Source organism: Calidris pugnax, unplaced genomic scaffold (genome assembly GCF_001431845.1).
Source record: "Calidris pugnax isolate Ruff unplaced genomic scaffold, ASM143184v1 scaffold11, whole genome shotgun sequence".
Lineage (NCBI taxonomy): Eukaryota > Metazoa > Chordata > Aves > Charadriiformes > Scolopacidae > Calidris > Calidris pugnax.
Window position 1 is genome coordinate 13,160,426 of NW_015090803.1, and position 14,357 is coordinate 13,174,782.

Here is a 14,357-nt window from a genome sequence, read left to right on the forward strand (position 1 = left end):
CATGTAGAAACATGCCCTTTCTATAGGGAAACAAACCCTAATGTTTATTTTGGATTAATTAATTTATTTTTTTAATAGATAATAATGGTGTGACCGTAATAGCATCAGAGGGCGAGGAAAGCTTTTGGCCTGCGGGCAGAAACAAGAGGACTTTTCAGCTGGTCCTTGAGCAGCCCAGCTCCATCTGGTGGCCCTGGCCAAGGCTGAAGGCCAGGGGGACAGGAAGCCTCTGGGCTTGCTCCCCCAGGCAGGTCACCTGGAAGGCTCTTGTCAAGACAGTGCCAGAGACTTCCAGATGAACACCTAGGAAGTAGTTAAATTTCACCTTGGTTCTTCCAAATTGGGATTTTTCTGGAACTGTGGAAAGACTTCATGATTTTGGCTTTTTGTCACAATTCATGGCAAATGAAACAAAAAGAAAAGTACTATCATTTCATTTTTTTTTCTTTTTGTGTCTGATTGCACTGTCATTCTTGCAATTAAGCAATAATTAGTAACCTCAGAGATGGAAAGTGCAATAATGAAGGATGTAGATATGCAGAAAGAATAGAAATGCTGAATGTTCCCTCTAAAATTAAAAATCTTTACAAGGATATACAAAGAAGGGATGGTATAACCTCTGTATGTAGAAAAATAACAGCAAACTGAAGTAGTAGAAACCCTTAGCACAAAAATTTGCAGATAGTCTATTAATTGCAGGAAGCGTGAGCCTTAATCAACTTATAAAACAGCTGCTGTGAACTGTTATTAATATAATATATAAGGACATGTTATCTTCAGAATAAATAGGCATTACTGTTAATAATGAGTATTTTGACTATTAAATATCAATTTTACACCCTTGTTTGTCTATTTAAGTGCAATCTCAGAAAAAATTAGTAGCCACAAAAACATTTCTCTCCAAGTTTCAAATTGTACAAGACCTCATAAATCGTATCAATGATTTTTTTTTAAGGGAAAGCTAGTATAACAAATTCCACACACAGTGAGATAAGTTGTAAAAATGCTGTTATCAATTAATGCATGTGCACTAGCGTGAAAAGGAATCCTGAATAATGCATTTAACTGCACTGTGTACAGCATTTGACAAATGAAAGAGTAGTTGTTTAATCTTTGCAAAGAGTTAAATACAAAGGAAAGAAATCCATTGCGTTTTGTAAGAGGCCAAAGATTACTGAAATTTAAGGGTTCAAACATTATGGGACCGTAGCTTACTCAATGTCAATTAATAGTTGTTAGAGTTGATAGTGATCAGTATCTTGCAGTAGATGCTTTACACCCTTAAGCACTAATTTGTCAGCAGTCTTTCTATTAACAAAGATTCTTAGTGCTACTTAGAAATCAATATTAACACTCTTTAAAAACATGAAGGAGAAATACTTAAGTGATTTATATGTATTTTAGGAGGATGAATTTAGCCACCTGTTAGCTTAACAGACTATTGTTTGGGAATGAATAGAATGTCTCCATTCTCTGTGCTTTAGGAAATGCTTCTATTTTTCCTTTTAAACAGATGTCAACGGAAGTAAATTGGATTTGGATATTGATTGGTCTGATGTATTCAAACATGCCCATGCTGTTTCCAAGACTAATCCTTTCTGGAATGAACTGTCAGCCTCCAACCCTTTTGTACATGACATAGCTGTTTCAAACAGAAATGAAAATAATAAATACCTTTCGATCTTAAAAGAAAAACCCTATTTGTGCTCCCAAGTTTCTAACAACAGAGATTCTTTGGCTTCCTCGGGTGATGAGCTAGATATTGATTGTCTTCTAAGAAAGACTTCATCAAGAAGATCTGGACGATCCAAGAGTGTCTCTGACTTTCTGGATATTGTTGATAACCGAAAATTTAATCCTCGCAAGACGCCACCTCAAAAGACTATAGCTTCAGACATGACATGGCTTCAAAATGACCGCGAAGCCTACAAGATGGCTTGGTTGAGCCACCGACAACTCACCCGGTCTTGCCTAGATTTGGAAGCCATGAGCCATAGTCCTGGATGGGCTCAAACTCAAGCTACAGACATTCATGTGGTTTGTAAACTGAATCATGAAGGGGGTTCGGTACAGCTACCTGACTCAGATATCAACATTCATGTCCCTGTGGGTCATGTATTACCTGGGGAATTCCAAGAAGTTGGTTTAAAGGCTATCCTTAACCCTCCGTCATCATTTAACAATGAGCTGTCTAGCACTGTAAGTCCTCTGATAGAACTTACACTGAGCAATCTCAACACAAGGGAAGCCATTTTCCTAGAGGTGAAAGTCGCCGCTAAAGTGAAGAATGATCCACTCAGCCAAGTTATGAGTGATATTGTGTGCTTTTTTAGCCTCAATAAAGAAGGGCCTTTTAAGAAACTAGAGAATTGCTACACTTACCAAGATACCATACAAGTGAAGCTAATGGACCTAAGTCACGTGATGTATGCAGTGGTTGCCGTACAAGCAAACAAAATCCAGCCTCCAGCAACTAATGTCTGGGACTATGTTCATAGGACAGTCTCAGTTGGAATTTATGGTCCCAAATATATTCATCCATCTTTTACAACAGTTTTTACAGTCTTTGGTCACAACTACATTCCAGGAAAACTCACAATTTGTGATATCAAAAAGGCGGGGAAAAGTATGCCTCCCGTTGTGTTTCAGCTGTGGGGAAAACATACATTTCTGCTTGAAAAGCCACAAGATCTAAACATTTCTTTAGTGTCCTGTGATCCAGATTTTGAAGTGAAGATGGAAGACGAAAGCAAAAATATTAAAGAGGAGGAGCTAAAAACTGGTGAAATGGTCCGCCAACAATTCCTGTTTTCCATGCTTGGATGTAAGGAGATGCATTTCTTTGTTTTCCTGGTTCAGATTAAAGTCTTAAAAAGCAGCCAAGTAATGCAGTTCCATGTGACAACTCCTGATCCAGCTCCAAAATTAAGTGGAATTATCAATAGGCCAAAGCGCTTACAAAACCGCAAAGAAATCAAGTCTGCACCTTTGTTTTTAATACCAACAATTAAATATCCAAAGTTTCAAGATAAAACTTTGAGTGTTAATACTTACGGAGTGGCTTTGAAAACTGTGTTACGTCAAAATAAGATTGACTATTTGCTAGAATATTTTAAAGGGGACACAATAGCTCTTCTTGGTGAAGATAAAGTAAAAGCCATTGGACAAACAAAAATAAAAGACTGGTATGTAGGAGTTCTCAGAAAAAAGATTGGTCTTGTACATTGCAAAAATATTAAGGTGATTTCCAAAGAACAAGCTATGGACACTGCTGACAGTGAGCTAACAACTAGGAATCTTGTTGAACAAATTGCACTGCCATTCAAAAAACTGACTTACATCTACTCGGTAGTTCTGTCTACAGTATCAGAGAGTGTTTATGACTGGAGAGCTTTGGCTGAGGTGCTAGGATATTCACACATGTCTTTGGATGACTTCAATGAGGCACATGCCAATAAAGAATCAGAGAGAGTAGCGCACATTGTGAAGAGGATGAAGGAAGATTGCCACGCTAACAAAAAAAAAAGACTCTTTCTTTATGAGCTCATTGTTGTAAGTATTGCATGAACTAACTTAGTTATTGGGAATACATTGCCAAGAAAATACTCAATAGTAATGTGTTGACAAGAAAAAATGGTCCTGCACCCTTGCAGGAATCTTTTCAAACCTGAAGAGCTTACTAAGGGTTGTAGACACCTGTAGATGGAAAATACATCCAGATTCTCACGAAGAGTAATACTTTGATGAATTAGTTCTAAACAGTGTTCTGTAAATGTTCCAGGAGCCTTGCTCATTTAGTAGGTTGATTGAGTTGACTTTGTTTTCCAACGACCATGATATAGTTTTGTCTTTTGTCATGGAAGTCATCATAGTAAATTTCTTTCCTGACCAATTCACGTTCCCATTGTGAAATATTTAGTAACTTTATAGTGTGGCAACTCCATTATTTGTATATCTTGTGTACCCTAAGGTACATGTCTAAGTTTGCTTCACATTTTTAAAGTAAGGGCATCCTGACCCACATGTTGAAGACAAGATTTTTTATCTACATAAGACAACTTCACAATCACTGTTGTAGTGACTTAAGGACAATATGGCAAGTATTTCAGTACATATTTGTAAACCACTGGACAACTTTTATATTATTCAGTACCATTACATGTGAATCAAAAGTGGTTTTATTCTAAAAACTTCCAGGAAATAGGCTGCAGTGTTAGCCATCTTAATTTACTTAAGGATCTGTATGCAAATTAATTTGGAGTTGATGATTACTCAGTACTGTCCTTGGCTCTGACTGAAAAGTCTACCAGCCTATTTAGGGACAGAAGATAATGAAATTTATCATATGAAAATAAAGTATTATAAGAAAATTTCACATTTTTGCCTTTCATCTGAAGCCTTTTGACTATCCTGAATTGCAAACATTAACAGAGTTTACTTAGAATCATAGAATGGTTTGGGTTGGAAGGGACCTTAAAGATCAATCGAGTTCCAACCCCCCTGCCACGGGCAGGGACACCTGCCACTGGACCAGGTTGCTCAAAGCCCCATCCAGCCTGGTCTTCTCATAACTAGTCTATCCCCTTTGAAGTGGTGACTGCAATTTCAGTAGGATTCAGAAAAATTTGGTAGCAGTGGCCACTTCAACTTTTAAGACGGCGGTAAACTCTGTGGAATAAAACCGAGGAAGTATGAAGTACAGTTTAATCTGCCCTGCCTCTGTACAAAAAGGGGAGGTGTGAGTTAAAGGTGAAAATGATCCAAACTTTTAATTGCATGCAGTGAAATAGAGTTCATTACAGACCAGGCAAAAGATGGGGCACAAGCAGGTTGACAATATGTCCCATTTCATTGGTATGTATATGATTTTGCCAATGCAGATCCCTGTCTTTGTAAAGCTAGACTTTAAAGCTAGATATCACCCATGTCATTTTGGGTAGAATTTAATGGTTATTTAGTGGTTGGAGGAGTAAATCAAAAGGTGCTGGCCAACATAATCAATGATTTTTTGGAAAAGTGGTAGACGAAGGACCACACCTTAGTATAATAATGCTCTAACTTCATTTTTAAGTTTCATGTCATACTTTTAAGAAGCTAAATTTGATGTCCCAAATATTTTTGTTGGAAAAGCATATTTTTCCTTTAGGACCTGTAAGCTTGGCAGGATCCATGTGACACTGGAATGCTGAAGCAGCTGAATGCCAGCTTAATTTTTTCTTAAGCTTGTGGGCAGTTTTCCTGTGAAACTGTTGGCAACAACTTTTGTAGGAAAAAAAAGTTACATACTTATAAGAACACAAAATAGACAAAAGCCTTCCTGTCTGCTTAGAAATGCAGAATAGTGCTATAAAAACAAATTAAAATGTTCTGTTTGTAATTACTGGTGAAGGAACACTAATGAAAATGATTGTTGCAGGCACTTTTGAAAATTGATTGCCAGGGATTAGTGGCACGTCTTACCCAGGACACCATCATTTTGACTTCAGCTGTCAAGCTTGGCAAGTGCTGGCGGGAACTTGCGGAGAAGCTAGCCCGACTCACAAAGCAGCAAATCGAGGCTTACGAAGTACCCCACCACGGGAAAAATGGCACGATGGCTCTGGAGGTAAGGCTCTGGTGTAACGGGGTGTGCACACTCGCTCCTCTGCTCAAACACAGCCAGGGACCTTTCTTCTTCCTTGCTTTGTACGCTTCTTCCCTTTTGCAGTCCGGCCTCCTTATTCAATTTCTAAGCCCTTCAATGGGAGGAATTCTCACATTTTGTTCTGTTAGCAACTATCTAAATACTCCCTTGAGGCCAGTTGTTCACTGTTAGTGTGCCAAATTAATTTTCTGTGGAGGTCCTGGTCTCTGTCTTGAGCTGCAGCTCTTTACTCCCACCCCAAGGGCCACTTTCAGTCCCTTCTTACTGTCCTGTCCACTTGTTAATCTCACTCACTCCTCTGCTGTCATTTCCAACACAGTGAGAAAGACCATCCAGTCCTTGGAAGAGCCACCTCAAATTACCCTCAGCTGGTTTTGCTCTTTCTACTGAATGGAAGCTTACCTCCATCATTAACACTTTTCTCTTCTGTGCCGGTGTAATACTTACCATCATTTAACTTAGGTAGCATGACAAGAGGTTGGAAGTTCTGCCACTACTATCTGTCATACCATATGAACATGGCAAACACATGCATTAATACAGGTTTTGCTCCTTCTACTGAATGGAAGCTTACCTCCATCTTTAACACTTTTCTGTGCCTGTGTAATACTTACCATCATTTAACTTAAGTAGCATGACAAGAGGTTGGAAGTTCTGACACTAATATCTGCCATGCCATATGAACATGGCAAACACATGCATTAATTTCATAGTTTGTCAGGTAAGTCATGCTATTTGTCCTCCTTTGTAAAGCATTCTGCTTATACAGAGGTACAAGTTCTAAGTAGAAGTCAAGTTGTCCTCTTAGATGTATTTTAGTGCTTTATGCATCTGAGGAGCAATTTAGCTGCCTAATTGCATCTCTAGTGCCATTTGACATGCCCAGAGGTACCCATGGCATCCATGCAATGTCAGATATGTCACAAGAGTTAGGGTAGGCCCTTGTCTGTGCCTCTGAGGGCCAGCCTGTGCTTCTGGCACGCCTTTGCCCGGGCAGCCAAGTTGCTTCCTGCATTTCTCTACTCTTACTTTATCATCGAAGCATACAGTAGATCCACTGTTTCCCACGGAGTTATGTGCCAATGACTTCCAGGTCCCAGACTGGGTTTCACCTTGAACATCCTCTTTTATGAACATTGCTGAATGATGCTCCAGCTGACTGTTTTTCCTTGAGTGCTTACGCTCAGGCTCTACTCCCACTGCCTGTGCCATCATCCCCTGATTATTGCAGGTAGTGCACATGGTCCAGCCTGAATTCCTTCTCTCACCTTCAGTACCAAAGGTATTGTTACTTCCCATTCACAGGTTGACCACAACTCAAGATAACTTTTTCTTCCTTTTTCTTTCCCTGTGTCTGATCCTTCCTATTCCCAGCTAAACATATTCTCCTCTTCATAGTCTGAATCCAGTGTCCTTCATCTCAGTTTTGTCTGCCTGGTGATAGCTATCAAGAGATTTCTGCTCTAATCATGAACCACCACCTCTTATTCTCTTTGAATGCTCCACCCTCCCTCCTTAATCAATATTTGACCAAAATTCCATACATTTGCTTACAAGGTTGTGCACTTTTCTGCAGAATTATCTCTATCATTGCTGTTTGCAAACACTGCCTCCTCTGATCTTGCTTTTCTCTTTGAGCTATTTTTTTAAAGTTCTTCTGGGTACATTGCTTGTGCCTAGATGCACCTTTCTCATTATTTTTTTTTCTCATAAAACTCTCAGCTCTATCAATTCCTAGTCTACTACTCCAGTGAAAAAAATCACCCTGTTATTGCCTCTGTTCTTCCACTAACTTATTCTAAAATAGTAAAATCAAACAGAATGTGGATCTTTGTCATTTCCATTATGTTTTCTTTTTCTTTTTACTTCTATACAGTGCCTTGCCTAACTTCCTAGACTTTGCTTTACTTAGTAAGCTTTTTGTTTCCCTGACAAAAACCCAGCTTTCTGCAGAAGTAATTATAGACCTAAATAATGTATGACTCTACTGGTCTCCACGATATTTGGAAATGTTTTCTCCTTTGCTAACAGACAGCAGAACTAAAACAATCTTAAAACTCTTTTTCCAGCACCATACCTATTTATTTTTGTATATAAATATATAAAAGATACATAATTTTACTTTGTTTTAAGTGGGTGTCTATTTTCATCTTCTGCCTCATACAACTTGTCCTTTCACTTTCAAAAAATTTTTACATTATTTTTATGATAAACCACCTACAAGATTCTCTGGCTTTCGGTGACAGTGTCTGCTGCCAGAAGATAGTACAGTCAAATTCATCATAAGGACAATAATAGAGCATGTTCTATTTTTTTTAAGAGAACATTCAACTAGCAATCACAATCAGAATTTTGCTTTATTTTTATGTAATTTCTCAAGACTTAGGATGGTCCCATAAGGAATTTACTGGTTTTGTGTGGGTTTTGTGTCAGTTCTTGTCACACAGGTATGAATTCAAAACACACCAGGCTTCTAGCACTGGAATCTCACAGGAAAACTCAGCATCCTCCCTGTCGTGTGAACCTTACATTTCAGTGAAGAATCAGTCAAAATTCAGTGAAATCTAACCTTAATTTTATACTGAATTTCAATTATTTCTTCTGACCTCTGAACTTCTCAGTGCTTGGATAAATTTGAAAATTTAAATAGAGTAAGCAATACTCTGTTTATAAAGTTTTGTGTATTTTGTTCAGTAGAGATATAAAATTAATGCAACTAACACAGTGTAAATTCATACTTGTGTAGAGATGCCCCCAATGTTGTTACAAGGTTAATAGTATTAGTCTGACTAATTTAAGAATGATTGCTGGTCCTCACATTTGCTTAACAGGGATAACAGAACCCTGATTAAAACCACCTTATCCCAGCCTGGAGTTTTCTAATGGAAAAGCTTTCTCTTTGATAGTAGTTGTTCGTGTGAAAATAGGAGGCCAACCAAAGATGAGGGAGTAATATATTTTGATTAATTAGTGAGGATTACCTGAAAACATTAACCAATTCTTTACCCATCAAGGACTATTCTACCATCAAGAGCATTGATTGGCTGAAAAATAGTTCTACTTTTAAACTTAATATTTTTTTTTAGTGGGAGAAATCTTCTCCCAGATGATCATAGAGGCAGCTTGAGGTACATACAATTGGTGCCTAGATTTTGAAGTGCTTTTCATCAGTGAATTCCAAATCACTTTACAGGGGATGTAGATATCATTATTACCTACTCAGCAGAGGCAGTGGGAGCAGAGGGAAAACTCACGCATGCAGCTGAGATGAGACTTGCCCAGCATGCTGCAGTGACTTAATCTTTTGCCTGAAAAATCTGCTTTGATATAATTCAGGAATGTCAAATGCAATTCAGTTCACCCACTGCATTAAAGTATGGGGATGTGGAGGAGGACCTGCCTTAGGAGCCTGGTTTGCAGTCTTAATTCAATGTGGTGATCGCGTAGATTATTACTGAGTTATAAAGCATCATTGATGACCAGTTTATAAAGCTTTTGATACCCCCCTCCCCTTTTTTCCTTTTTCTGTACCAGGAAAAATATCAGTTGTGACAGAGTAGAGGAGAACAGGGTTTGCATTTTAGGCATATTTCAACCAATTCTCTGATTGCAGTGTCAGACTGACCTTCAGCATAAGTCACAGCGCAGCATCTTTTCATACTCACTGTCGCTTCACATTCTAGTGAAGACAGAAGGCTGGACCCCAAATCTTCAGATATCCTGGTCTAACAGGAATATAAGGAAAGGAAGCGTGAGACAGAGAAAAGGCATAACCAGCAGCAGAATATCAGGAAATCCCAACTTCTCTTGCTGGTTACTTTGATTATCAAGCTAAAAATAGGAACACAGACGCTTTCTGATCTTAGCATAAATACAACAGTGGTGAGCTGCTTTAGTTCATTAAAATATATCGTAACACCTAGTACCTCAGTAGTACAGTAAAAACTTCTTTTGCAACATAGCCTGCCTAATAAAAGGAAAGAATTCATCACTCTCCTTCTTCCAACCTACCACCAAACTACTTTTCTTTCCTCCTTTTTTAACCTGGTGGTTATGATTTAAGCTAGACTTGCTTAAAGCAAGAAGTAGACACCATCGATTTTGGGTAACTGATGATACTCTTCCCTTCTGTAGATCTAAAATGAGAAACTTCACTGAAAACATAGGCATTCTTTTATGTTTTAAACTGAAGGCAGAAGCCAGACTGTAAGACACGCTACTGGGGTTATGAGTTTGATGGATTTTTCCATTTGGGGATGGGGAAGAAAGTCAGCAAAAGTTAAGGGAGATGTTTACAGAAACTATGACAGAACAAATCTTGGGGTAAGTTGAGAGTACTTAGCCCAAAAAATGTGGAGAAAAGCTCAGAACTATGAGCAAAGAAATTCTCCTGCTACCCAGTTCCTTAAGGGATCAAGTAAATAAAGCTTAAATCAAGGAAGTAGAGCTTTGTGTTGTGTATTATTTGTAATTTAGTCAGATTATATTGAGTAAATAACCAATTTCCTCCTGAATTTTCCTTCAGAACCATAAAAACTGATTTTCCATTAAAAGAGGAAAAGATGTTAAAGAATCTGGACTTCTTGATCACTTCTGTGTGTATATATACATACATTAGAATGTGCACACATCAGTCCATATGCTTTTACTACTATGCATACGTGTGTTTCTGCTAAAACAGAAAATGCCAGAATCTTTTAGGAAAGTGGTGGATTTCTTTGTGGCTTTGTGTATCATCGCTGCAATTGCTACTCAATTGCTGTTGGCAAAACCTTTATTGCCAATGATGAGTGGGAAACTTGAAAATGGATAACCCAAGTTAAATTTGGAAAAGCAGCAGGTGAGAAAACAATCTTTGTGTTTGTAAACTGAGAAAACTTACTCTGCACATCAGGACTTTGAAAGATGTATGGCCAGCTTGGTATCTGAATCATGCTGTCATAGCTTAATTAATGTCACTAAACCAATGACATATTACACCTGCTAAGGATCTGCTCTGTATTTGTTTGGCATAAAATAAAGACGTTGTAGTTTGAAACAAGGAGACCTGGTAATCTGTTTTTTCATTTCCCCTGTTTCTTACAGGAAACTTCTTAAATTGTATGTTGTGATTTAAAAAGAAATAAATTATTAAAGCTTTTGGAGTGTTTGGTGGTTTTTTTCTTTCTTTTTTTTTTTTTTTTTTAACAGAGATTTTCTATAGAGATTGTCTTCCTGCTGCTGTTACCAGAAAACATTTTTGTAAAGATAAGAATCATGTTTATATGTTCCAGGCTAAGCAGGGGGACAGTGGGATGTTGATTAATGAGACAAAGGGAGGCATTAACCACCAAAAGCCAAACTCCAAATAGGGAAACTGCAGTTGGGTGTATGCATTGCGAAACCTACCGAGAAGGAAAGTGTTTTCCTTTCACCCCTGTTCTTTGAATTATATTTGCAAACAGGGATATATTTCAGCTTGGTGATAATCATCTGAATGAAGAATTTATCTTTCCATTATTTACCCCTCTAAGAAACTGAGAGTTTCATAGAAATTAAGTACATAAGGTTATTGCAGTTTTTATATCAATATGGCTGTTATGATACAGCATTTCAGTGTGGCTAGCGATCAAACACTCATTTTTTTTCCTATCACTTTTCTACTATTGGAAAGATTTAGATTTTTTACTCAATAATTCAATTTCTGCAACTAAACTTTTTTTTTTTCTTCCCCTCCTTTATTTGCAGATGATGTGGAAACCTGCATATGACTTTCTCTACACTTGGGGTGCCCATTATGGAGACAGCTACAGGGATGTCTTGCAAGATCTGCAGTCAGCCTTGGATAAAATGAAAAACCCAGTAACAAAACAATGGCGAGAGTTAACTGGAACGTTAATTCTTGTGAACTGCATGGAGGTGTTAAGGGCAAGTGCTTTCTCCAAAACAGAGGAAGAAGAATAGACTACCAAGATATGTTTCTGGGAAAAATCTCTTGGGAAACTGTACTGCTGATATTTGTGTTTCAGTGATGCTTGCAGAACAGGCAGAATGCAGTTTGTTTTACTGGAGTTGATGCTGGGTCTAGCCCCATGGTTCTCAGCTACAGATGGTCAGACCTTCCTAAGGGCTACTGAGTAGATAAAAAAAGTGGAGGATGAAACTAGGGAAGTCTTGACTTGACTTGAATTCTATAGTGCAGTTTCTAAAAGGAGCTATTTCTGATTGCAGTGACTTTGAAGTGGAGATCAGTTTTAAAAAACAGAACTATGCATGGATGGGTTCAGCCTGTGCAGCCTTGGTTTACATTGTTTTCAGTGTGGTATTAAAATTAAATATTTAATACATTATTTCAATTGGTGCACCGAACGCTCAACTTTAAGTCAATGGGTGCAGGGTAGCCTAGAAAAAAACCTTAGTGTTCTTTTTTCCTCAACTGGGACAAAATTAATCTCATCTTCTCACAAAACAGGAAGTCAACCATTATTTGCACCTGGAAAAATAGGCATGTGCTGCTCAGTCCTTCCAAAACAGCTTCTGGTGTCGTTGAAGACTGGAAGAGAGATGGGCGATTTAATGGCTAAAGGCAATCGGCTTGGTAATGTAATTCATCAGGGTTTGTGTCTCTCTTACATTATTTTTTTTCCCAGCATTCCAGCAAATTTGTCTAGATTCTCATGAGCGGAAATTCAGGAAGCCTTTTTGGCATACACTGTCCATCCCTCTGAACATTTGCCTATTCCTACTCTACTGTTATAAGCAATTAGGTAAACAGAGAAGGGTGGCTTTGTGGGTACAAGGGCTGTACACAGTTCATACCTACTTCTGTTAATAATTTTCTTCTGCCTTACTGTATGAAGAATATGCGTGATGGCTATTATTTTCTCAAAAAAAGTTAACGGTTGGGTGCTTTTTAGACTAATTTATTTATGGAACAATTAATTATCATGAGTCATTTGAGAACCCTGTTTAGGTGCTATCAATATAAATCAATTACTGGGTAGCTTATTATAAATAGAGAAAATACAGGCTGAATAATAGCTACAGGCAAACCAACTTTATTTAAGTTTTTAACGTAAGATATTAAATATAATTTTAGTTAAGTGGTAGATCTAAAAGGTTAAAGCTATTTTGAGCACCTTTGATCAACATTCATTCAGAAACATCAGCAAATACTCATGACAACCAGCTGAAAAGAAAAGTGGTGTTCTGCCATCACTTGCAGTTGATAAGACAAAGCCAGATTCTTTCAGGAGTACCACAGAGGAGTAACATTTCATTCCATAACCTGTGCTTCCGCTGTTGTCTTAGGTGATCTCTACTAGGAAAGGAGGTTTTGTGATTCTAAACCAAAACTGTTCATTTAAACATTTTGCTTCACCTCTCCTGTCCTCTAACCTGCTTTCTTTCCTACTTTCATTAAGTTTTCCCAAAGCATGTGTAGCTCTGGGAGGAGGCTGAGGAAAGAGCACTTTCTTGGGTAATAGGAAAGCTCACTCACCAACTGAATTAGCATCCGGGCAAGTTATCTGGCTTCACTGGACAGATAATCATACCCTGATTTGCAACAGAATGAGGAATTCAGCCCACAGAACAGCAATTGTTTTTGCTGATCAAGGAAAGGTGGAGAAAAAGGAAATCAGCTCATCAGAGATCCCTGTTGTTTCAGGTGCTAGAACCTATTTTATATCTTGTCCCATGTAGTTTTAAAAAGAGCTGCAGAGAAAATATAAAATAACATTCTCTTGTTATCTGTACTTTGGTGCAGAGACCAGCTGTTCCTTCCAGCTTACAGGTAGTGAAGCCCCCAAAAGGGGAGAAAGTAGCCATTGTCTTTCTCTTTCATGCCAGTTCCTTTTAAAATAGGCTTCTTAAAAGGAAAAATGATAAATTCAAATATTAAAATTACAAATATTAAAAATAATTTCTTTATAATAAATACTTACAGTGTACTACTGCATCTTCCCAGGGAAATTTTTTGTAGTTTCCCAGACTGCTGCTGCTTTCACCTTAGCCCCTGCTCGTAGCAGAGACTGTGAAACCTGAAGGGGATTTTGCAGTGGTGCAACAGGTCACACACCATCTCCCTGCTTAAAACTGCAGGGAAATTCTTTTTTGGCTCCCTAAGTGCTGGAATACCAGAGGAGATCACAGAGCAAATCTTTCAGCTTCACCATGTTCTCTCACCAGCTGATCTTCCTGTGTCCCAGCAGGTTGTGCTCCCTCAATGCCCTGTTAAGCCACTTTACTTTTTCCTATTTTTTAATTTCTTTTTTCCCCTCTTTTGTTAACCTGGCTGCAACAGCTAAGCAACTCAGCTTACTGCTGCTCCTGAAGACAGGTGCCTGCTTCCATCCTTTTTTTGCACACCATAATTTCTTACCTTCAGTAAATCTGTCTTTACCACATGCCCTACTGAAAAAGAAAGTAATTCCTTTGTTCAGTTCTGAATTTTCCTGTTACTACTACTAGTCAAAAGAGGGGGGAAAGCTACCAAAAAGCACCCTTTCCTAGCTGTGTGGTTATACCAAATATGAAGGACAAGCTGCCCAAAGCCTTCAAGGCTGAAGGACAATCCATCCTGAGAAGGTGGTCAGTGATCAGGCTTGGGAAGAGAAGTGCTGGGGGAGCAGAAGCTACTGCCTGTTCTTCTCATGTCCAGGCCCTTCCATTGCTGTAAAACAACAGCAAAGTTGTTTCAGTCTTGAATGAGAGTTGAATTTGGCCCAGGAGA

At 38.3% G+C, this 14,357-nt stretch overlaps 1 protein-coding gene across 1 annotated transcript in view; it reads left to right on the forward strand.

Annotated features, from left to right (window-relative positions):
- The window catches only part of MACC1 (metastasis associated in colon cancer 1), a 33,603-nt gene extending 21,739 nt beyond the window's left edge, over nucleotides 1–11,864 (forward strand). The window contains exons 3-5 of the mRNA XM_014937678.1: nucleotides 1,514–3,552; nucleotides 5,417–5,605; nucleotides 11,372–11,864. Of these exons, the coding sequence (XP_014793164.1) occupies nucleotides 1,514–3,552; nucleotides 5,417–5,605; nucleotides 11,372–11,587 (2,444 nt within the window). The 3' untranslated portion in view covers nucleotides 11,588–11,864. The remainder of the gene's footprint in view (nucleotides 1–1,513; nucleotides 3,553–5,416; nucleotides 5,606–11,371) is intronic.
- The last annotated feature ends 2,493 nt before the right edge of the window (nucleotides 11,865–14,357 follow it).